The following is a 26535-nucleotide window of genomic DNA, read 5'->3' as shown; positions in this document are numbered from 1 at the left end:
ACCAGATGTTATGGTGAAGCGAGTTCGCCAAAGTGGTATCAGTTGTTCAATGCATCTCACTGTGTTGTCGGGTACCGCAAGGCATCTGAGCAAATGCAAGATGAGCTCATGCGAAATTGTATCAAATGCCTTACGGTAATCGATCCAAGCCATAGAGAGGTTACGCTTATATTGTATCGAGTCCTGCGTTACACATCTATCGATGAGCAGGTTCTCTTTACATCCAGCGACTCGTCTCTTCGTATCCTATCAAGGCAGTGCTGTTTGGTGGTCAGCAGCACGCCTTGGCTTAAAGTGTGATGGATACGTCGTAGATTGGCGGCTATTTGCCGCACTGCGGGCGTGAAAGGCCTGTTGGCTGCCCTGTAATCCATCACACATTGGATACGAGATGCGTGTTGTCTCACCGACGTGATTTTAGCCTCCATCTTGTGTACACGCCGTTCAATCTTCCGAACCGCAAGGCCGGGATTTCGTCCTTCCGATTCGGAAAGCGATTGGACGACGATTATTATTATTATTATTATTATTATTATTATTATAGCTTGGTATCTCAAATTCCGAGATACATACTAATTTTGACTGGACCATCAAAACAACTTTTCAAATTACTACGACACAGCAGTTACAGTTATAAACCAAATTAAAACTGCATACATTTACAAGCACGATAAGTTGTTTTCCTCTATGTATTAGCGTCATAGCATCGTTGAAATTTCCCAGTACCGTGACTCACGAGTCTAAATCTCCCTGACTGACAGTACGGTCATTAAAAATCAATATTTACCCCTTTTATCTGCAGTAATTTAAACAAAACCTGGCAAACACATTACGAAGTATAAAAGATAAAGCAACCTCGTTAGCGAATCAGTTACGAACGAAAAAAATCAACGATGAAAGTGCTAGCTAGTCTACTAGTCGCCATAGCGATCTTCAATGGCTTCGACTGCCAAGTTTACTACCATCCCGTCCAAGTTTTGATACCGACGATCAACGGAACGTTGGCAACGAACCATTCGATTCATAATAATACTAGTTACGGCAGGCCGCCTTCCTCGTTCATCAATAATGGTTACAATAACAACTACCCTGCTTACAACGGTTCAGCGAGATACAATTCTTCGGTTTACAACGGCACCCAAGACGGACACTTGTTCATTGGAACTATCCAAACTTTCGACAGGCTCTTGTTCAACCAGGTAATATTGAAATTTCTAAAAACCCGCTCATAAAACTTAATTGAGACCTGTCGGTAGGTTTCGTTCCGTGTATTTGTCTTTTCTTTAGCGAAATGTAGGACCAAAGCGACTGGCCAGGCAATTTCAAGTTGCCATTTTATCGTTGAATAAAATCCACGACTTTTTATACTTGCAGAAATTTATAAACGAAAGCTGCGATTCGAATATTTCAAAGATTAAATTAACCAGGCAATTGGCAATGATAGTGTTTATCAACCAATCAATCAATCTTTATTAACCATTTCAGTACTCAACTTACATATGGTAAGTCAATGAATGTACTACATTATAACATAATTGAAATCATAATTTGTCATATATAAATAAAACTAAAACATAAATATCACAACAGCACATGATATACAGTGCATTTCTTTAATGTCCCCCCTCCTTTTATTTTTTGAACGGGTCAACTAAAAAAATTGAAATTTGGGATAATGAAATTAATGCATGAATACTTTATTTTGAAGTGAAATTAACAGATGAAACTTTAAAGATGGCGACTGGGCGACATCTGAGGAAAAAATTAAATGGAAAGAGGGGTCTTGTGACACATCTTTTTGAAGCTCCTGACAAATGCTTCACAACTCTAAAGCAAATTCAAATTCAAGATAGAGTGGATGTAGACATTGACATGCCCTACGCACGTGATATTGAAAATCCCAAGAATTGGCCAGGGTCGTATTCAGAACCAACATCTTGTTGATCGCAAATGCTATATCATACTTAGGAAAACTTTTTTATAATAACCAGTGAAATGCACAAGTTTTGCAGTTTATCGGGAAAAATGCAGATAATATGTGTACTATAAAAAAATTTTCATTGGATTTTCACAGCGCACTCAAGCATTATATGAAAAGAGACGTAATTATTTCTTTATTGATAATTTTTATTTTATGTAAAATCAAAAGGAATATTAATCAAAATTATTCAACTGGATGAATTTGTCTCAGTAGTGTCATCCTCACCAATCAGAATTATCAGTGGCTCGATTTGTGTCTCTATTATGTTATCAAGCTTCCACATCTATGTCTCGACTTCCGATATCACATGCCGAACACACTTCTCCCATTTTTCCGCTGTGACTCTTTTCAAAGCCTCATCAAAAAGTACTTTGAGATCCGCAAATTTGAACGTGGTGTTATGCTGAGCTACAAAATTCTCCACATCCGCCCATATTAACTCGATGGGATTGAGCTCGCAGTGGTCTGGAGGCAGGCGAAGGACAATTTTGTTTTGGCCTGCTGCCATCTCATCGACTATATATTTTTGGTATTCAAGCTTGCGCTCCTTGACAATTTTTAGTAGCTGTACTCTTTAGCATTGAGTCTTCAAAGCTAGTATTATTTGATCGCAGCCAATTTTCGATTTCAACCTTCTTTGAAGACGTTGTCGAAATCTTCTCTAACCGTCGCGAATAATGAGGTGCATTGTCCATTACAATCACAGCATTATCCTCCAGATGGGGTAGAACTTTGAAAAACCTCTGTTCGAAAGATTCACCGTTCATTTCTTCGTGATAATCTCCAGTTTTCTTCGACTCGAAACACCACAGTCCTTCAGCAACAAACCCATTCTCATTGCCGATGTGACAAATAATAAGCCGTTTTCCTTTACCTGAAGTTATGAAGAGGTATGTAAGTAAATGAAACAAATACGAGGGTTACTTTTTATATATTGAGATTGAGGCAGGTCTTAATATAAATATAAGTTTACCTGATGGATTTGTTAATCCGGTGGATAGTCCATATAGAAAGGCCCTCCTAGATGAGGTCACAGTTTCATCGACCCATAGTTTAGGGGTAGTATGACCAGCATTAACCCAGGTTTCATCCATATAATGAATTGTTCTCTGTTGTTCCCTATAATATTTAATTTTGGTCAAATATTCTCTCCTCCATAACACAATTTCCTCTCTATCCAATAATAAACTATTGCGCCCTCGTTTTTTCCATACAATATTCAAATGTTTCAATACTTTATGGAATGTTGACCGCTCAAAACGTGGCAATAAAACATCTTCATTTATTTCTGTGAGTACTTTGTCTATCGTGGGAATTTCATTTCTGAAAAAGTACTCATGCACTTTCCTTCTGATTGCATGTTTATCAGCATCATCTATTGATTTTATAATAGTTTGACGATTCTGATTTGTATTCGGTTTGGACAATGTATGATTTTGTTTATATTCCCGTAAAACATTGTAAATCGAAGTGACTTCGTCGACAGTCGATGTCTCAATTTCTTTCATCCCTTTCTTGAACACATTTAAAATCACTTCTTTCATCTCAACACTCAAATGTTTTTTTTTGGATCGTTTCCTGGCTGGACTCAGAGGATAGCTCACAGTGTCATCAGCAGTGTCTGTACTGGACATCTTGGAAAACAATTTTAAACAATATACTATAACGAACGCCACACAAACACGCAAACGACTGATTACAACCCTGTGCTGGTGCCGAACTCGTACCAAGAAGGCGAATTCACCAATGAACGCTGCCCTTTCCATCTGACACTGGGCGATCACGTGAACATCACGCTTCGGTTTTGTTTTGTTTTACTCTATCTTGGATTTGGATAGACTTTAGAATGTCTTCAACTACCACAAAATGGTGAAACTTTTAATAATTGCCTGAATACTTTGACATTTAACTAAATAATATGAGGTAATAAGCTTGAGCTCAGTTGAGAAGATGCTCGAAATGGTTGCCTTGAACTTCTTGACATATTAACAGCCTATCCGATATTTCACGCCGAACATTTTCGAACACAATAACGTCAATTTCTCTACAAATATTTATTATTCTCTGCCGTAAATCCAATATTGAAGCAGGTTCAGTTTCGTACAACTTTTGCTTCAAATACTCCTATAAAAAAAGTCCAAAGGGGTCAAATCTGGCGAGCAGGCTGGCCATTCTGTAGGACCTTGACGGCCAATCCACGACCGAGAAAACTAGTATCCAAATAGTTTCTTCCTTGTCTGGAGTAATGTGGTGGTGCTCCATCTTGTTGGAATTCAATATCCATATCGAATTCAATAGAATTCGCTTCGACGATTCCAGTGATGAGAGGGTCAACAGTAGTTTCCAGCATATTCCAATACAGTTCAAAATAAAGTATTCATGCATTAATTTCATTATCCCAAATTTCAATTTTTTGAGTTGACCCGTTCAAAAAATAAAAAGGGGGGGCATCGAAGAAATGCACTGTATTTTGACTGGCTAGTTGTAGCTTTTAGTATTTAGTATTTTTATTTATACCAGTGCTTTGTCCACAAGAATTCCATGACAATAAAGTATTGATTGATTGATTGAATCAGCTATCATTCTCAGGATTACTACACAATAAAGTGTATTAAAGAGATTAAATTTCACTTACAGGGAACACTGTCGTTCTTTTAAAATAAGACACTTGCCTTATCGATTGAAGGATAGAGAAACTATTATCGAGTAACTTAGTAGATATCAGACAAAAGTTATGTCTTTATCCTATATTCAATATGAATTTCTACAAAATAAATAGGTCACCAATCGAACAAGACTTGCGTTAACAGCTCTTCAGCACCAATGTGGATAATATTTCAAGTTGAAGCACTTTGAGTCACGAATAAATTAAACCTTCTCATGTCATTGACGTGACATTCATTCGTTTATATGATTAAATCCCAGCCTTAGCAATCTTGTTTAAACCAAAAAGGGGTATATATTTGTTTAAACCGAAAGGGGTATATATATTTTATATTATACAGGCTGATTCACGGTGGATGGCACATTAGACGTTTCTGGTGAACCAGACAACGGATCACTTTGAAAATTTAATGGAGGGCATATTCGGACATTCTCTAGCCAACTAAAATATTTTCGACAATGCGGTGTTGCCGCTTCTATTAGAAAGCAGTAGCAACTTTGATTTTTCAAATGGAACACTCTGTATATAATATTATTTTTGGAATCTCCAACAATTGCCCGACAACTTTTCTTGATATTTCCCTATACCTATCTGTTACCGTTTTCGAAATAAAAATTAATTTCAATTTTTTTCTTCGAAAATCATGACTTCTTAAAATGCCGATATCTTTTAGTTAAGAAGTACTATGATATCGAAATTTGGTTTGGAGTTAGGTGATACTTGGACACTTCCCACACGTCAGCCTAATCTCCGTTACTTCAATACAGGGTGGTAAAAAAATACAGTTTTTTCGTTTGCTTGAAAAAGTTGCTGAAATTTGATTATTTTAAATGGAACACCCTGTATATTATTGAAAATTCGGAAAGCTGCTGAAATTTGCTTTCTTTCTATGTATATCATACCTATACCTAACTAGTCAAGTTTCGGACTTATGAACATTTATTTGTGAAAATGTCCCTTCAGAATGGTATTTCCATTCGGTATTTGGTAAGCAGGCCATGATTACTATTTGACAGTAGTGTTGTGACATAATATCGACATTTTCGTCACTTCAGAAGTTGCAAATACCTTCAAAACGATGGAACAAAACTATTCAAACGAAGTTCTTATGAATTTGTTAATTATTTTTGGACAGTGTGACAAAATTATCAGCAGAACATGTAGAAAGTTCAATGAAATGTATCCGAATCTACCGCCAATAAAACTCAAGAAATTTATACGAATTCAGAACAATTTCAATGAATTTGGATCAACTTTAAAAGCACCAAGAAACTTGCCTCGACCCGTAACTTTCGAAGACAACCAGATTAATGTCTTAGCATATTTTCACGCATTTCCCGAGTCATCGATAAGAAGTGCTGAAGAAGATTTGGGTATAAAATATTCATCGGTTCAAAGAATCTTGCGAAGACATAAAATGCATGATTATAAATTCACCAAAATTCAAGCAATGAAGCCTCAAGATCCTCAACAGAGAGTAGAATTTTGTGAAATGTTGTTGACACGCATTCAAGAACATCCACTTTTTTTAAATAAAATTATTTGGATTGATGAATCGAAATTTTCGAGAGAAGGGATTTTCAATAGAAAAAAATCGTCATTATTGGTCCAGTGAAAATCCTCACGTCACAAAAGAAGCCGGATTTCAAGAAAAATTTAGTTTTAATGTCTTCTGCATGTTGATGGACAACAAATTGAGGTACGTGATATACGAGGAGTCATTAACATCCAGAAGCTACCTGAATATTTTGGAGAATACTGTAGACAGTTTCGTGGATAATCTGCCACTCGAAGATTATTGAAACTGTTGGTACCAACTAGACGGAGCTCCTGCACATTGCACAAGAGAAGTGAGCGCAGAACTGGATAGACTATTTGACGATCGGTTGATGAGGCGCTTGGGACCATGGAATTGGCCAGCGAGATCACCCGATCTTAATCCATTAGATTTTTATTTGTGGGGAATGTTTAAAGAAAAAGTTTACAAAATACCCGTGCGTTCGAGAGATTAATTGTTAGAAAGGATTGCCCAAACATTTGAAGATTTGGATCCCAATGAAATCAGATCTGCCACCACGAAAGCAGTCAACACCCGCATTTTAAAGTGCTTGGAAGTGAACGGCCAGTGATTCGAACATATTTTGAAATATTCCACATGATTGTTTTACTTTTTTATAATTATTCATATCAATATTTCCAATTTCAAGTTTCTTGGTGCTTTTTTAAAGTTTATCCAAACATATTGAAATTGTTCTGAATTCGTATAAATTTCTTGAGGTTCATTGGCGGTAGATTCGGATACATTTCATTGAACTTTCTACATGTTCTGCTGATAATTTTGTCACACTGTCCAAAAATAATAAACAAATTCATAAGAACTTCGTTTGAATAGTTTTGTTCCATCGTTTTGAAGGTATTTGCAACTTCTGAAGTGACGAAAATGTCGATATTATTAGGAGAATGTCACAACGCTACTGTCAAATAGTAATCATGGCCTGCTTACCAAATACCGAATGGAAATACCATTCTGAAGGGACATTTTCACAAATAAATGTTCATAAGTCCGAAACTTGACTAGTTAGGTCTAGGTATGATATATATAGAAAGAAAGCAAATTTCAGCAGCTTTCCGAATTTTTGATAATATACAGGGTGTTCCATTTAAAATAATCAAATTTCAGCAACTTTTTCAAGCAAACGAAAAAACTGTATTTTTTTACCACCCTGTATTGAAATAACGGAGATTAGGTTGACGTGTGGGAAGTGTCCAAGTATCACCTAACTCCAAACCAAATTTCGATATCATAGTACTTCTTAACTGAAAGATATCGGCATTTTTAGAAGTCATGATTTTCGAAGAAAAAAATTGAAATTAATTTTTATTTCGAAAACGGTAACAGATAGGTATAGGGAAATATCAAGAAAAGTTGTCGGGCAATTGTTGGAGATTCCAAAAATAATATTATATACAGAGTGTTCCATTTGAAAAATCAAAGTTGCTACTGCTTTCTAATAGAAGCGGCAACACCGCATTGTCGAAAATATTTTAGTTGGCTAGAGAATGTCCGAATATGCCCTCCATTAAATTTTCAAAGTGATCCGTTGTCTGGTTAACCAGAAACGTCTAATGTGCCATCCACCGTGAATCAGCCTGTATGTTTGTATGAAAATGGAGGAGTAAAAAGCCAAAACGTTTTTTTCAATTTTTTTTTCTTTCAAGGAATACTTCAAACCCAGACGTTGGTACAGCAGCAGGGACAAAACCGTGGAGTACCCCAAGGACCTACCCGCCGGCTATTCGAGACACGAGACCATTTCTGCTATAAGGATATACAACAAGTTTTACGACGGAAATTCGGCAAGAGCGACCATCCTATCGGGGGGCATCGGAAGACAGTACGTCAAAATTAATCTCCACTCCACATGGGGCAACGGTTTCAGATATTTGGTCCAGATTTACGGACGTTGAGATATAATATCAACTGAGATTGTAGATTGACGGAAATAGAACGATGTTGAAGTTTCGTTGTGTTTTATTTCAAACATTGTTAACAGGCCCGAGAAGAAAAAAAAAGTTCTTAGCAGAGTTTCTATTAGAGGCCAGACTTTAGACAAGAGGGGAACCAAGAAAACAAATTTTGAATATGTATTAAAATTCAAAATACAACTATTATTCTTACAGACCGACAGACTGCACCCGGGCCATTATCTTATACAGAGTGGCTCAATATAAACTTGACATGACGGTTTTGGGTAATAATATCCCAGATGTGGAAAAACGCTGAGACAGATCGATTTTGGAATAGAGGGGAATATTTTTTTTCATACCGGCAGCACCATTACTTCAACCCTCGAGCAATGGGGTGGACCACCCCGAAAATGTGAATAGCGACTAGGGGGGTGACATTTTGACAGCCCGTTGAATTATCTTAACAACGAAATGCCAATTTTTAAGTTGAGATATACCGTTCGTTAAAAAATATATTTTTTCAAAAATATGAAACCTCTCAGATGTAACGCAACCGGAAAAACAATTCAGAAATGCAACAATATTTTTGAAAGATTCATGTTTAAAACTATTAGACGTGAAAAATAGATCCTTTACATTTTCAGAACCTGATGGTTTGAGAAAATAAATGTCATGATTATTTGAATTTAATTGATTTAAAAGGTCCAAAAGATCAATATCTTGACCCACAACAACTTATTTGTTTGTTACCTATAAAAGTAAGTATATTTTGATTTGCAATTTTTTCGTTTATCAATGTAACATGGAATCTTATGGTTTTTGAGTAATTAAAGTGTAAATTTTAATAAATAGCTCAAAGTTGTACACAATAATTTTTAAAAAATCGAATTCGAAATTCTTTCGATTTTTTGCATTTTCTAAGATCATTTACTATAGTAATGTTTATTTTCATTATACCATCACAAAGTAGAGATTTCAACGAACAAAAAGCACACCGACTTTTTGGAAAAAACTGATATTTTAACACGAGAATTTTCGATTGAAAATTAGGTTGCTTTTTTATATTAAGTCAAATTAAGGAGAACAAATATATATTTTAAATCAAATAAATTACAGTGTATTTGGAACATAAACAGGTAAGTTTTCACCAAATTTAGTAGAATTTTTTTTGAAAAAGATAAAAATAAAAAACCAAAAACTTGGTTATTTGAATTTTTCACATAAATTTTGAGATTATGTGAAAAAATAGTGAATACAAAAGTTGTAGATCTTTTTATTGCCTACAACTTTGTTATTCAACTTGCAGTTTTGCCGGAAATCGAGATAAACCATTTTTAACCCTTGAAAACTCACCTTCTCCCACTTCCCTTAATTTATTTTTCCGTTCATTTTTATCATATTCTCCTCCCTTTCTAATGTTTCATCCTACCAAATCATTTAAATAGTACATTTAATCGCTGTAAAACTCTATAAAAGCTGTTTAGCCTTCATGGTTTCATCGTTGTTATACATTGAGGGAAATAATACGACTCATTCTTCACTTCACTGCACTTTCTGTAGAATTAATGTTGAAAAATAGTTGTGAACAATAATTTGAAAGACAAAAAAACCAATACATAGAAATGAACTAGTCCACGTGGACTGTAGACTTGGCAGTTTGTATTGGATAATTTTTACTAACCGAGTTTTATGATTAGCTGAAGGGTCATAAAATTAAATTTGAAGTCATGTTACGGTGACGAATAGAAATCGGGGAAGGTTATCGCCGTCGTGTTCAGTTCAGGAACTGATCGCGATTTGATTGTTGAAATTCGATATTTGTGCAGTTATAATTAGTAAAAATTTTTATTATCTCTTTAAAATGTGGCGTCCTCGGACAAGAACTAATAGTAATAACGAGTGTGATAACTTTTCCAGTGTAGTAATTTCAATAGCGATGGTGAACAATGCGAAAAAGAGATACCAGTATATAAGATTCGGATGCATTTGAATATTGAAACACAGAGAATATGTTTCAATGTATATAATCTACATCTCAAGTTTGGTTTCGAGGGACAAACTATTACAAGCAACATCAGATTTGACCGAAATTCCTTTTTCAACTGTACGTCAAATAGTCAAAAATAAACCTTATGAACGCAATACGCGATGTGATACAGGATTACCAAAACCTTTAGATTTTCATCTAATGGAATCATTGAAAAAAACAATATACGAATGTTGCAAAAGCAATGAGATTCCTACAACTGAAATCATAAGGAAGAAATTGAATACTTCCGGTTATAACGTGAGCTGCTGTGACAAAACTCTTCAGAATTGGATAAAGAAAGTAGGATTTCGATTTAGAACAATAAACAAACGTCTAGCAGTTATGGAAAGCAGAAGAGTAGTGGAATTACGAAAGAAATATTTAGAACAAATAACTAAATATAGACAAAAACAAAGGCAAATTTTCTATTTGGACAAACCTTGGTATGACACTCACGACACGGTTCGATGACTGATGGTTCGAGAATGTTTACGCCTAACATGCCTGCAAACAAAGAATTGCGACTAATCATTGTGCATTGCGGAGGAGGTAAAGGATGAATTCCGAATTCTTTGAAGTTATGTAGAAAAAACTTGAGGACTGCAATGTTAACTATCATAAGAACATTGAAGCTAATATTTTCGAGGAATGGTTTCAAAATACATTGATCCCAAATGTGTATGCAAATAGTGTAATAGTTCTTGACAACACTTCCTATAATTCGCAACAGCTCATCAATCAATCAATCAATCAATCAAAATATACTTTATTGTCGAAAAAACTCTTGTTTTGTTGACAAAGTAGAATATACAGGTACAGAAATAAAATTTAGGCAAAATACACACAATTATTTAAAATATAAATAAAATAGAATAAAAATAAAAATAAAATTGTTATATAAACAAGCAGTATATAAACATATACATTTATTAATTATACATTTTATTCAATAGAATAAGTGTCAATGAATAAATAAAATATCAATCATAAAATGTTATTTGAACATTTTGTCAATTTTACGACTTATAAGTTCACAGTCTAATCGAGTATGCTATACAGTACCCCCAATAAATTACAATTTCACTGAAAGTTGTCACTGTAAAATTCTTGCAAACTATAATAGGGTCTGCTCGCGAGAAGTTTTTTTGTGTATCTTCTAAAGCTGCCAATACTATCGTAGCCATTTCTAAAATGAGACGGTAAGTGATTATACATTTTAACACCGTTATAGAAAATGGAGTCCTTTACTAGGGATGAAGAGGCAATGGTAATTTAAAATTATTTTTAGATTTAAGGCGAGTGTTATGACACGAAGAAATATATTCAACTTTTGACCTATGTTTGTGTATAAGACACGCAGTTTCCATTAGAAAGTTAGCCACAACTGTCAATATATTTTTTCTGCAAATAACTGCCTACATAAATTGCGCGGTCCTAGTTTGAACACATATCTAATGGCTCTCTTTTGCAGTTTTAGTACTGAATCTAGCAGACTAGAGTTATATACCCCCCCAGAAAGGAATGGCATATCTCAGTTGAGATTCAATTAATGCATAATATGCGTTCATAGCCGTGGCAGTACCAAGTTCCCTTGAAATAATTCTCATTGCATAGCACCCTGAGGAGATTTTATTCTTCAGTTGGTTGACGTGTGCTTCAAACTTCAATTTACTGTCGATATATAGGCCCAAAAATTTTGTGCAGTCTTTATTTTCAATCTTCTCATTTTCTAGAGGCATATCTTCTGAAGTACATTTGAAAGTTAATATATTTGTTTTTTTTATACTTATGACGCACTGTTTGGAACCTTTGATGTAGTAATGAATATTACTGGAGTTTTTTCCCAACACCAAATCGTTATTTTTGACACTTCGACACGTGTTTCGATCACCAAGTGATCATCTTCAAAGAGGAAGATTAAAACTAATTCAATCCAATTAATATACCAAAAACCAACTACTTTAAGTTTTACAGACAAAAACATTTGAAAAAGTGTATGCCTTTGAGAGTATTCCTGAAAAGTATGGACACACCATACTAAGACTTCCCATCTAAGTATTTTTGTGTATGGTAAAATTGAAACAAAGCATCAGGCGTAAAAATAATTTTCCAAAATTTTATAAGAAGGTAATAGAGCTAATTAAAGAAGAAGTGTCAAATATTACCGAAAAAGACTGGCAGAAAAGGACTAAAAAAGTAATTTTAGTTGAAAAAGACTATATGGAGATTGATAGTTATTGTGATTCTTATATAATCAGAAAGTTAGCTCTCTAACTATATTATTAAAGGGGAGCTGTTGGAAGATAGGTTGCACTTTATTGTTTACTTGAACTATAACAACATTTACCCACATGCTGCGTCACTGCACCTGCGAAAAAGGAAGACACCACGCTAAATGCCCACATACCTCTTTATCAATCTAGAACTAAGTCGGCCGTGGATGGCACAGCACAATTCTCGAACTGACACCGAACAAATCCAAAACAATTGCGAAGCGAAAGTAAGCACATCAACACTGAAAGGAGCGGTCGCGAAACAAACTCAAACTGTGAAACGCGTCGCGACGTTCGAAAACTCTTCCAAACCATCGACGCTCGCCGAAAAGATGTACCGATCCGTGCCCACGGGCTACTTCGCTCGAAGCGGCCGAGTGACTAATTAGAAAATCCTAGGAAGCTCCGAGTGACCTCGATCGGTCGCGGAATCGAGAAAATCGAAGGAATCGAATGGTAGTCGGTATCTCGTGTCATGAATTACAAATAAATGCATGTCTAGTACCGACAAGAACAATTGAATGTAGTGCGATGCGCCGGCCTTCTCTAGCTATGAAGTTTTTGGCAGCATCATGTACACAGTGCATTTCTTCAATGTTCCCTCCCCCTTTTATTTTTTGAACGGGTCAACTCAAAAAATCGAAATTTGGGATAATGAAATCAATGCATGAATACTTTATTTTGAAGTGAAATTGACAGATGAAACTTTCAAGATGGCGACTGGGCGCCATCTGGGAAAAAAATTAAATCGAAAAAAGGGGTCTTGTGACACATCATTTTGAAGCAGCTACTGACGAATACTTCACAACCCAAGAATACAAAAAGACGGAACATTTCATAATTTCCTGTAGACAAACACATTAATATCGATATTTCTATAAATATTTCTTTTTATCTGTCATATGTCAATTCCACAACCCGATAACGTTTGTTAAGTTATTATTTGTTTATAAAAATGACAAAAATGTCAGTACGACAATAAACATCATTGTTAAGTTACAATATTCTCTCATTTATTTTTCGGTTTTACTAGTAGAAAGGTACTACGTCAACAATCTCTAAAATGGTCAATTCTCAACCATTGGAAGAAAAAATTGAAGCGATTTATTTACTGTGCGACGCGTATCTTTCACGAGACCGAAAGGATTTTCAATGAACGTTTTCCGAATCGTCCTATCTGTAGAAAATATTTGAGGAAACTTATATCCAAATTCACAACTACCGGTAGTGTACATAACAAAAAACCCCCAGGTCATCCGTCTATTCCGGAAGAACAGCATGTGCAAATAATTGGTGATATGGTAGTAAATCCTGAACAGTCTACTTATTCCGTCGCGTATGTTTGTGAGGTGTCTTCTTCTACTGTGTGGAGACTTTTGAAGAGGAATAGGTATCATCCATACAAAGTTAAAATGGTTCACCAATTAACTGAAGATGACCCTGATAGAACTGAATTCTACAAAATCATGACGGACACCATTGCAAGGCATCCTACCTATCTCCACAATATTTGTTTTAGTGACGAATGTACATTTTTCTGCCGTTATTGGAGTGACACCAACCCTCACGTTTTCCGGGAAATACATACCCAATATCCAGAAAAAAATAACGTTTTGGCAGGAATATTGAGAAACCATATTGTAGGACCTCTATTTATTGATCAAAATTTAACAGGAAAACTGTATTTGAATATGCAGGAAACTACTGTTGACCCTCTCATCACTGAAATCGTCGAAGCGAATCCTAATGAATTCGGTATGGATAATGTATTCCAACAAGATGGAGCACCACCACATTACTCCAGAAAAGTAAGAAACTATTTGGATACTAATTTTCCCGGTCGTTGGATTGGCCGTCGAGGTCCTACAGAATGGCCAGCCCGCTCGCCAGATTTGACACCGTTGGACTTTTTTTATGGGACTATTTGAAGCAAAAGGTGTACGAAGCTGAACCTGCTTCAATATTGGAAATACGGCTGAGAATAATGAATATTTGTAGAGATATTGACGTTACTGAAGCAATTGTCAGTAGCTTCAAAATGATGTGTCACAAGACCCCCCTTTCTATTTAATTTATTTTCCAGATGTCGCCCAGTCGCCATCTTGAAAGTTTCATCTGTCAATAAACCCAAAAACTACTGAACAGTACTGTTCATTAGTTGACGGAGTGTTAGGAATCACACGTTAAAAGGTAATACCTCGTTAGTAGTCAGCTCTCACAAGTTTCGAATTTTGAGAGTTGTCGTTCGTAGGGGTGCGACGGCTGATTAACGGAAGAACAGATTTCAACAGACAGATACGTTATGGATTTTTATCAAATTCATAACAAATCCTTTGTGGTGTCGTTTCGGTGTGGTTTGTAAATCAAACAGAAATCCTTGGAGAAGAAGAGAATGATAATCCAAAAAGAAACCGTCTCTTTACGGAATAATATATGAATCACCCTGAAGAGTCATAACCACAGAGCCAAGCAGTGGGTTTTCCAGACGATTGCTTTTATTTTGGACGCTTATAACTTTGGCAAACGTTCAGAACTTGTAACTTCTACTTAATGGAAATGTTATGAAAACAACCCTTTATCCAGTTTCGTTTTCAATTACTTCGACGATATATAAAAAGGCGTTTAACACCTAAATTTATGACTAGTTAACTAAGTTATTAATTAACACTTGGAATATTAAAAGGGTTCTGGAAAATTGGAATTGGTGGGATTGGATTGAAACAGGTACAAACAAACAAAGGTCTCCGAATGTTAGGAATCACACGTTAAAAGGTTAGACCTCGTTAGTCCTTAGCTCGCACAAGTTTCGATTTCTGAGGGTTGTTGTTCGTAGGGGTACGATAGCTGGTTAACGGAAAAAACATATATTTTTTTAACATATTCAATTATGTGTATTCAACATTTTGTTTATAAAGCGTGTCCCAGTTTTTATATCCTGTTTCCTAATAGTAAAAAGTAATAAATACTCATTTCAAATGAAAAACGCTAAACAGAAAGCTCAAACAAAATTTTGTGTGCTTTTATGTGTTTTGCGTCCACGATGCCGAATCGATGTTCTTGAATTTTCAGCAACACTCTCACGAACTGCTTTTCTGTATTTTTACCGTTTTTACTGAATACTCAGTAGTAATTCGCGATCTTCATTTCGGTGTAATCGTTCTTCCTCTCTCCTAAGATTTTCATTCTCCGCCACCGTACTGTCACTCAACTTGTCGATCTGGGTGTGGATAGCGTTTATATATGGTAATCGAATTCTCTCGAAGCAAATTGGGAATTTTCTATCGAAGCGACGCAGACTCTGACTAGAACAATCGCGAAGCGCACGTCGAGTTGAGCGCGATCTTGGCCACGTCACAATTGATTTATGACGGTCAGCGGCGGCCGGCATTATTTTTTTGGGAGATGATTCACAACAACAATATTGACATTTGAACGGCTTGTTTTTAGACCACCAGTGTGTTTAGTGTCTCCAACAGATTCAGTCTTTTCGAATTTGTCAATTATTCTCTTCACAGCTGATGAAGTCAAAACACGTATGGAATTTTCGAACTGGGCCGCCAACTTTCATCATTTTTGGGATTCAACAATAAAACACGTTCTATCGTATAACGTTCCATTTTCACTTACAGCTACCGAACTGAGTCATGGCCGATGGGAGAAACTGTATCTGCGTGAAGTTGGGGTCGCTGTATGACGAATAAAGTATCAGAAAAAAAAGAATGGAAACTTTTGTTTGCAATCTTACGTAGTACGGATTAAGGGGTAAACAATAAATGGATATTAAAATGCCATTTGGGTTCTTGTAGGTATATAAAAAGCAGTTTATGTAGAGGCAAATTCGGGAGGGAGGGGCTTCTCACTGGCCATGACTCAGTCCAGCAGGTGTACCACAGTAGAATAATACAACCAGTAGACTCTTTTATCACGTGATCCGCCCGAGTTGCCGGGGACCTTCAACCGCTCCGCTCTCAGGATAAAATTCTCATCCAACGCTTTCAATGCTGTAGTATCGAAGGATTCGACGGTATCACTGGCATCGGATTAGTTATAATAAACGGTCGGAAATTGATATTGTGTTTAGTTCATTCTTTGTTGTTATTATTGTTTTTAGTTTTTGCAGTTGGTTGTAAGTAACTTACCATAAAATCTTCTATGATATCCTTAAATTTCGTTTTTATATGAGCGCACGCCTATGGTAAAAGAACGAAATTGGCTCCGCACTTCGTTTCGAGGTCACCGTGAACTTTGTGAATGAATGAATGAAAGTAGTGGGAGTGGACTTACTGGTTGATTTTGACTATGGCTGTACCCTAAACTGTCAGCTGGCAAACTGTTTTTTATAGTAGCCATGGTTACTACACAAATGGCGACAAATTCCGTACAATTCACTACGAAACTGTTCTTTTGTAGGTCTACAAAATAGTCGGCGATGGCATATATCTGTCTTTCAAGGATAGCTTACGATACCCGTTTCGATGTTTGAAATATTGGTCACTTGAATTGTTGATATTGGAAAACTATTTAGAATCACAAATACATTTTTGAACTCGGCCGTTCTTGAAGCATGAGAAGACGCCATTTATGGCATAGACAGAGAACTCAATTTCCGACCGAGGCTCCGAAAGGCGGCCCGTTGCAAAGCCAATTTTACACATTGGTCGCAAACGAGATTCATCTTTTGTCTTCCACTGCAAGAAAAACGAGTTGAAACCAGAAATCGCGACTGCTTTGTTTTTTCGGCTCTGGTTTCAACATGTTTTGAGGTAATTACAATTCTGGCTGGACCAACTGCGAAACTACCCCCACGGCACTCACAATTGAAGATTCGCGACAGATACGTCAATCAAGAAACAAACACCTGTCCATTCCACATTATTACTTCATCTTTGTCGCATCGCAGTTTTCGACGTGGAGGCTGGAAGTTGAACGAACTTGGTGTATTTCCGTCGGAAAAATGTTTTCACAACGTGGTACGCTAAACCGATTAAAATAAAAACAATGATTTCTGAAACTATATTCGTACCGCGCATTCTCGCTATCTCAATTCCGACGACAAGATAACGGGTGGACAAGAAGTCGAGGTATCGGTTGGACACGACTCAAAATACCGTACGATATTTTTTTGAGATATCGCTAATTTGTGATGCAGATGGCGTTTTTTGATCTGCCACTGCTAAAATATATCGTCTACTTTGAACTGTAATATCCCAGCCATTTGCAAACGTAACAAATGTTGATTAAATCCGTCAGTATAACAATTTGTACTCGTGATTCGATGAAGTCGACGAAGGCCGTTTCGGCCTGGTCCTTATTGGTGAAGGTTCTACCGGTGAGAAAATTATCGAAGTGTTTGAAAAGTATAAAAATATACAGTGTCACCGATAAAGTCCGCATCAAATGGGAAACTTTTTTATTTATCGTTTTATGTGAAATTTGATTTTGGCAGTAGATTTTGCTTAAGAAATGATGTCAAATGGCGTCTACAAAATAGGTCACGTGATTTCCTTAACCTGTCAAAATTGACATTTAAAAAAAGAAACATCGAAAAATGACATTATTCTTCAAAATATCAAAGGATAAAAACATTTTCTTTTGTAATTTTATACCCACACACCAAGTTTCAAAACCATAATAAGTATTTTATATTTTCACTATTTTTCCGCACACTGCTTTATCAAAATTTAAGCACACCTGTACTAAATCATTTATTTTAACTAAACTCGTCACCGAATTTCTTTTTTTGTAATATAATAATATTTTAAGAGCCTCTTTGATGTTAAAAACAAATTTTGAAAAATAAAAGTTGTCAAACTTGATGCAAAGTTCATCTAGTTTCAACGGGGCTTTCCAAACTATACAGTACTTGAGTTTTTTAATGAGCAAATGGCCTCACAATATGAATTAGAACAAAACGGAACATTAGGAAACATCATTTCGTGATTCTTGAAGCCCATTCAATAAAAGAAAAAAACTCATAGTATTTACATTTACCTACTCCGCTAACAACACTAATTTAAAAAAACTGGGTAGGCTGTGAAAAAATATGAAACTACATAATGTGTTTTAGAAAACGTCACTGTCACTGAATAAATTAATGCCCGTTAGTTCAATGTAATGTATGAAAATCAAAATAATATGTTATCTTTACAAGAAAAAATTGAAATTGTGCTAATTTGTGGTGAAAACACATTGCATCGACAAGTGGCTGATATTTTTAACGCAAGACATCCTGGTAGACATGTACAGCAATCCACTGTAAGTAGGATTTTTAAAAAATTCAAACTGACTGGTTCAGTTGAAAATACTTTTAAAAAACGTCATAATCCATCACGCAATAATGATGAGGTTCAGTTGGCTGTCTGCCTGGATGTTATCGAACAGGGAAAATCAAGTATTACCAATATTGTAGATAGAACTGGCGTTAAAAGAGAAAGCGTAAGAGCAATTTTACATAAAAATAAATTCAAACCCTACAAACCCAAATTTATAAATACCTTAAAGGAACGAGATTTCGATGTTCGACTAGATTTCTCTTTCTGGTACCAAGGAGAAGTAGAATTAAACAGAAAATTTCCTTACAAAATCCTATGGACCGACGAAGCTACCTTCACATCGAACGGCGTAGTCAGTTCCCAGAATTGTAGGTGGTGGGATCAGGAAAATCCTCATTTTGTGATAGAATGTCGGGACCAATATTCATTTAAAACAAATGTGTGGTGCGGTGTTTTAAATAATCAGGTAATGGGACCATTCTTTTTTAGACACAATTTAACTTCTCAGGATTATTTGCAATTTCTAAATACTGAGATCAGTGATATAGTGGACAATATGCCGGTTGAAATAAGACACAGTCTGTGGTATCAATGTGACGGGGCTCCTATTCATAGTTCAAGAGAAGTCAAAGAGAAACTATTAGAAATGTTTAGGGGCAAAGTTATTGGGCGAAATATGGAGCAAATATGGCCGCCTAGGTCGCCAGATTTAACCCCACTAGATTTTTTCTTGTGGGGTTACTTAAAACAAATCGTTTATAAACAAAGACCTTTTCGTGACGTGAATCACCTAGAAACTGTTATTAGAAACTCTATTTTAAACATAAACCCTGTGAGTATCAGCAACTCAATAAAAGATGTATCAAGAAGGACAATTATCTGCATAGAACGCGATGGAAGACATACAGAAATGTAGTGTATTTAATGTCGTGAGTCTTTTTTTCGTGTTTTTTTGCTATTAGGTATAGGTACATGTTTATTTTCAGTTCCTTTTAATTAAGATTAAATTCCACTGTATTTTTTGTTAAAAAAACAATAAACACTCTTAGATATTGTTTCCTAATGTTCCGTTTTGTTCTAATTCATATTGTGAGGCCATTTGCTCATTAAAAAACTCAAGTACTGTATAGTTTGGAAAGCCCCGTTGAAACTAGATGAACTTTGCATCAAGTTTGACAACTTTTATTTTTCAAAATTTGTTTTTAACATCAAAGAGGCTCTTAAAATATTATTATATTACAAAAAAAGAAATTCGGTGACGAGTTCAGTTAAAATAAATGATTTAGTACAGGTGTGCTTAAATTTTGATATATAGAAAAAGCAGGAATGCGGAAAAATAGTGAAAATATAAAATACTTATTATGGGTTTGAAACTTGGTGTGTGGGTATAAAATTACAAAAGAAAATGTTTTTATCGTTTGATATTTTTGGATATTTTGAAGAATAATGTCATTTTTAGATGTTTCTTTTTTTAAATGTCAATTTTGACAGGTTAAGGAAATCACGTGACCTATTTTGTAGACGCCATTTGACATCATTTCTCAAGCAAAATCTACTGCCAAAATCAAATTTCACATAAAACGATAAATAAAAAAGTTTCCCATTTGATGCGGACTTTATCGGTGACACTGTATATGTTATATATTATCATAAAACGAAATAATTATTTGATAATAGAACCTAACTGAATGAAATTTGTATGAATAATTTGGGTTAAATTGAGTCAGTTCGGTTAGTCTTGATTAGTTTTACAATTAATATTAACTATAATAACTATTTAATCAAGTTGCTAATTTTTCAATATCCCTAGCCTGAACGAAATTATCTCACAAATCAGATAGATAATAATTGAAATGGTCTTCACATACATAGAGAACTTTGCTGTTATGTGCAATATCATTTTTATTCCTTCTGCCTGAATTTAACCATTTTCTTCGACGATTACGAACATCTTCAGGTACTCTTATAAATATTTTATTGGGTGATTTAATGGAAGTACTAGTGCACAAAGGCACGAAGCAATATTGTTTGTATTCCATTGCCTTTAAAATTGAAAGTTCTTGTTAGATTTATAAATTCAACAACACACAAACAAAGCTAAATCAAGGTTAACCACAAATCACGAAACTATACAACTTAATAATACCAATCTATTAAAAAAACAGGACCTCATTACATTTTACACAAAAGCGTTTTGCTGCAGCTGCTTAAATAAGTAGATTTAAACGACAGTCACAGCCTGCGCCATATGCGTTCGCCCGGGTTAATACAGTATGACGTCATGACAGTTCGCGCCTTCAAACGCTTGTTTGAATTGGTTTTTCAGCGCATGAAACTTTTTATATTTTTTATAAACTGACTATTGATATTTTACTGCTCATATTTTGCAGAAGTTTAATAGTTATCATAGCAGAACACACTTACGATGTAAAAAAAAATCTGCAAGGTCCCTATTATAATTAGAATACAATAGACAAATAAATCAAAGAAAATTTGGTACATTTTCATCGTACTGGTCAACACAAATATAAAGTACAGGTACTTGAAAAGTAGTGTTGTTATAACACCTCTTAAATTCGAGTTATTGGACATTGAATAAAGTTGACGTTGTCTAATAACGTTGTTTCTTTAAAGAACGGCTCTATTAAAGCAATGAAGGCATCGAAATTAATATCGTTATTATTATCCTGATGTAAGTGGAGGTTCAAAATCAAATGCAAACAGCAACACGTTTGTTTTGTTTCCATTCGAAAATCGTTTACTGGTTTTGCACCATTCATCCGCCTTTTTGATCTTATGTGTTTATTTACACATTCCGATATGGTTTAAATATCAATATTTACACAACAGGGGAACTATTAATTTGATTCGGCTATTCAACATTAGCTTTTAAAAAAGGAAGCCAAAAGAAAAATGGGCAAATATTCCTCTCTATCACATAATTTGAACACTGAAAGAATCATTTCCATTTGCCTTTCCGGTGACATCATGATATGAATTGGCCATTGAAGAGTGAACATTGACTAAAACAACTAAAAGAAAATGACAAGATTCACGTCTTGGCATTGACGTCACTCATACGCTTAACATCTGATATAACGTCACGATGTTTTACGTGTTGTATGTTTCCATGGTGAAAATTTTGGGATTTGATTTGTCACAAGATCCTGTGACGCAGTGGCCAAGACGTGTGAACCGCAGGTGGAATTTTTGTGAAACTGACACGGCTGGTGAGTAATCGAATCAAAGTTATAATTGTGTCAGTAGCGTCTCAAGTTCTTTGATTACCTGCGTGCTTGTGGAGCTCGCCTTGTGACACCTAAGCAGGTACCAGGTAAGAAAGGTAACTAAAAATAAGAGTTGAAAACAATTGGTAGACTTTAGAAGAAAACCAGTATCATTTTCATTGGTTTGAAGTTTGAAATTTTTTATAATTATTCGCAGTTTTGAATTTTCAAACTTTTTTTATCTATTTTTTAAAGAAGAATCTGCCAGCAACGACAACATAGAAAAAAAGCGATTTATTTCCAACAGGAGAACTCAGTTACAGCAGTGTTTCTCAAACTTTTGGAATTCACGGCTCCCTTATGTTTTTTTAAGGTTATCGCGGTGCCCCGAACGTAAAGTCTACACTAGATATTTAATTAATAAAAGTAGGTAGGTGGCTGTCTGAACGAATTGCATTTTGCAATTACCGATATCAGAGGATTTTTATTAATAGGTACCGACGTATTACCTTTACTCTCAGTTATCTATGTTGTAAAACGTTGTACCTTGAGACTACCGGTGGCCCACGGCGCCCCAGTAAAGGTTCCACGGCGCCCCAGGGCGCCGCGGCGCACACTTTGAGAAACACTGAGTTACAGGAAATGCTATTATTACAGAGTATATATGAAATAACTATCAAAAATAATGGAATATAGAAAAAATGTATAAAAGTGAATGCTAAAACAAAGTATATATAAAATATTCGTATACGTAGAATTTCAAAAGAGGAATGAAAAATTGAGTATGTAATACAAAAAGTTACAAATCATCCAATGTAGCAGTACTGACACAAATGTTATTTATAGTATTATTAAAAGTGATTGTGAATACATCATACCAAGGCGTTCAGAGAGTCGAATGGAATATCGCAATATTCACAGATTTCATTGAAGCTACTGCAATGGTGATCGTAGCATAACATTTGTGCGTGATGCTTCGCAATATAATTTCAGATTGTGTCGACCTTCACTTCTTGGTATGGTAAAAGAACCGTACTTGTCAATATTGTTGTTTAGTAATTTATGCAGGAATTGTATACCAAGGATAACTCTCCTATTTTGCAAAGATGTCATATCAAATCGTGTCAACAAAATGTTATGATCGATGCCTCTCGTGGGGTATTGACCATCAACTTTTAGACATAGGTATTTTAGGAACTTCCTTTGCACGCTCTCAATTGATGTTTTTTGGTAGTCGTAAACTGGATTCCATAACACAGAGCCATACTCTAACTCAGATCTGGTATACGCAAAACATAGCAATTTTAATGTGGCAATACTTTTGAAGCTTCTGCCATTTCTGTAAATGAATCCAAGCATCCTATTTGCATCAGCAGTCATATTCCTTATATGTGTTGTAAAATGTTAATTGTTAAATGTCAGTTTGTAAGCCATTTAAATGGCCGGCCATGACCGCAGCCCTATCAAGGTTCGCGCAATTAACTTTTGCCTAAAATTATAGGTGTCACACTTACGAATTAAAAATTAAACAAATCGTCAGCTGTGCGCCCAGATGAAACATCATGAAAACCCATAAAACGTTCTACCACATTACCATCTTTGACATATCTAAAAACGATTGAAAGTTGTGATGTACAGGTAATATATGTAGTTTCATCAATTTCCCGTGCAAAAAAAGAAACTTTCAATCTCCTTGCTTATATTTTCCTTAATAATATATGCCACACTGTCTATAACCTCATTTGGATGGTTTTTGGGGTGCCCGAAAAAACGCTACCGTTTAAAAAAGTGCCAAATTGTGAATCACAATTTGTGAATTACAAGTTCCTTGTAATTGCCGCGATTAATCGAATCTTCGGTTTCATCGTGTCCACTAAAAGCTAATTCTTGGGAACCCAAATAAATCGTAATATCGATATCTTTTTAAATTCGACCGATTTTCCCTAACGTGATTATTAAAAGAAATTATGGCCTCTTTTTGAGCTGTATTTAAAGCTGTTGCTTTATTTTGTTTGCTAAACAATTTTAATTTACAACACGAAAATATATGCTCCTTAGATTTAAAATGTCTTTCTGTAGAACGAGGTAAATTTTTTAAATCGGAGTATCCTATTTTAGAACACGTTTGGTATTCGGTTTGTAAGGAAAATAAAACACAGGGCCAACAAAAAAGTTGTTCTCGTTTAATGAAGCCGGTTAACCAATCGCATTTATCGTACCAACTAATATTAAATCTTCGATTTTGTCGATTATCTGACGTTTTAATTGAAATCAAATTTGGTTGAGGCCTTCCCAGAGTTTTAATAATGTAAAATTTATTATCATAAGATAAAGACTTAAAATTATTTGTCAGCAACCAATCGACTATATCGTCAGATTTCTTAATTTCGTCCAACTTATCCATAATAAACGAAAAAAAAAAACTTACCGAAAAGTGAAAACCTGAAAACACCTTGAAATTAAAAGAAAACGCTTTAAAAACAGATTAAAAATATTACAAAAAAGCACTGCTATAATACAAAACTGCCTGTTTTATACACAAATAACAAATATTATCAAGAAACACTAAAACGATTTACCGAAATATTTTTCAGTCCCGGTCTGTCACGGCATCCCGTCCGAATAATTAAATCAAAAACAAACGTAGTCGTACACTAACGAAGACCAACTGGAGGCTAGCCTCCTCTAACGGATCGGTATCGTGGAGTCTGTGTGTTTTAAAGCGGTCGGAGGCTTGGCTCCCTTGCAACGTTTCAACGTATGGCATTTATTATTTGGGGTGTATCATTTCTTCGTTATTCGTTCATGGGCGGTGCGTTTGAGTTTTGTTGATGCAGGATACAGTGTAGTACGTACTACGTAGTGAGTGATAGTGTTTTTTCGGGCATATTATGTATTTATATTGAAAATTAATGGTAAAGTAATGATAAACAAGCATTTATAGAAAAAAATAATCATAATTATTTGTCAATATCTTTCAATTTATTGCAATGAATAGCCTCAAATTTTATGGGGAGGCTGAGCCTCCCTTGCCGCCTCTGACGAGCCGCCTCTGCTTTTATCTCATGTACGCGGTTGATTGTAGTATTGTTGATTGAATAATCGTACATTAAAGTTAGCTCCTTTGTTGTAAATGATATTATTTTATATTTGGATACGTTCAGTTGTAGACGATTATTATTACACCAAAGTTTGATAACATCTAATTCATGTTGTACACGGTGGCAGTCCGTAATGTCGTCGATTTTATAATATAGTTTCAGGTCGTCTGCAAATAGTAGGCTAGGAATATTCAAAGAGGTTGCCAAGTCATTATTAAAAATTAAAAATGAGAGAGGTCCAAGATTAGAACCTTGTGGTACCCCAGATGTAACTATGTACTGAGCCGATTCAAAAAAATCATATTCGACGAATTGTTTTCTGATATGATTTTCTAGATATGATTCAATTAGAGTAAGCAGTTGATTAGAGAGTTCCAATTTTGATGATGACGATAAGTATGATGATTCGAATGGACAGCATCATGATTGGGCTACTGATGAAAATTCCAATGATTATGACGACGATTATATGATGAATAAAAGATGAACAAATAGGTACTTTCTTTACTTAATTATTGTTAAATATTTTTTTTCAACCATTTTTGTTTTAATTGTTCTAATTGATATCTTTTTATAATAAAATTAAAATAATTCAACATAAATCAAAATTGCACCAAAAAATTTTATTTTCCGGAATACATGCAACAAATTATTTACTTAAATATTAATTAATGATTACTTTAATGTTGGAGTTCGTCTTATTTAAATACAGACGCAAAAATATTGAGTGGAAAGCAGTAAGTACTTTAAAAATATAATAATTTTCGTGTTTAGGAGATTTTTTGGTTACTTCAGTTTGTCTGACTAATGAAATATAACTTTGTAATAGTTACCATTATAATATATTATTTGAAAATGTTATCAATTTTTTTTTTCTATTTGTCTAAGTATTTTTCAGTCCAACTGTTATTTCTCTTATTCCCCATTTCTCTTCATGATAAAAATGCAACCAATAATTTTGACCAACGGACAGTCGAGTCCCGTATCGTGCACACTGCGCGCTAAATATAGCAATTGACATACGAGTAGTTGCAAGGACGTGCCAGAAGCTTCGGCGATCCAAAAATAAAATACAACGAAACAATATGCTGTTCTTTGGAAAATCGTGCACAGCCACCTAGATCAACTTCCAGTGGGGACGAGCTCTGCCTGACGAATTTTATGCAGTTTGTAAAAGCCAAACGGAATGAATTCATTATTCATGTTATAATTTGACATACTTCAACGGAAAAATTGAAATAGATTTATTTGAAATAGATATCCTAATATACATAAATATTATATACCAGTCAATCTAATAATAACACTGATGATTTTCAAACAAGACTCAACCTCTAACGGAAGCAAGAAACTCTTTGGAAGGTTCGAAATAGATGAACATTTCAACCTAGCAGACCACTATTATAATATTCATGCAGTCATTGTTCATTGTGGTTCTGGCGTTGAATGTGGTCATTATTACGCCTTGGTCAAAAAAGAAACGGACTGGTTTAAGTTTGACGATAGTCGTGTCACGAAG

General features: G+C 35.0%; 2 protein-coding genes across 6 annotated transcripts in view; one reads left to right on the top strand and one right to left on the bottom strand.

The window, feature by feature from the left end:
• Mical (Molecule interacting with CasL) overlaps nucleotides 1–26535 on the bottom strand; it is a 169710-nt gene that overhangs the window by 133541 nt on the left and 9634 nt on the right. Inside the window, exon 1 of one of the 5 annotated variants that reach the window (XM_074182068.1) lies at nucleotides 12551–12791. The exons of the other annotated variants lie outside the window; for them this stretch is intronic. The gene's annotated coding sequence lies outside the window, so the exon portion shown is untranslated. Of the gene's footprint in view, nucleotides 1–12550; nucleotides 12792–26535 lie in introns of those variants that run through there. 5 annotated transcript variants of the gene reach the window in all.
• LOC111517443 (uncharacterized) lies at nucleotides 852–8169 on the top strand. Its single transcript, XM_023173607.2, has 2 exons — nucleotides 852–1199; nucleotides 7866–8169. The coding sequence occupies exons 1-2, from the start codon at nucleotides 894–896 to the stop codon at nucleotides 8112–8114; spliced, it is 555 nt and encodes a 184-aa protein (XP_023029375.1). The 5' UTR covers nucleotides 852–893; the 3' UTR covers nucleotides 8115–8169.

Source organism: Leptinotarsa decemlineata, unplaced genomic scaffold, assembly GCF_025532065.1.
Source record: "Leptinotarsa decemlineata unplaced genomic scaffold, Ldec_3_MD MMD2_P_RNA_scaffold_2, whole genome shotgun sequence".
NCBI lineage: Eukaryota > Metazoa > Arthropoda > Insecta > Coleoptera > Chrysomelidae > Leptinotarsa > Leptinotarsa decemlineata.
The sequence above is the reverse complement of the archived record's forward strand: the minus strand, read 5'-3'. Positions and strand labels throughout refer to the sequence as shown.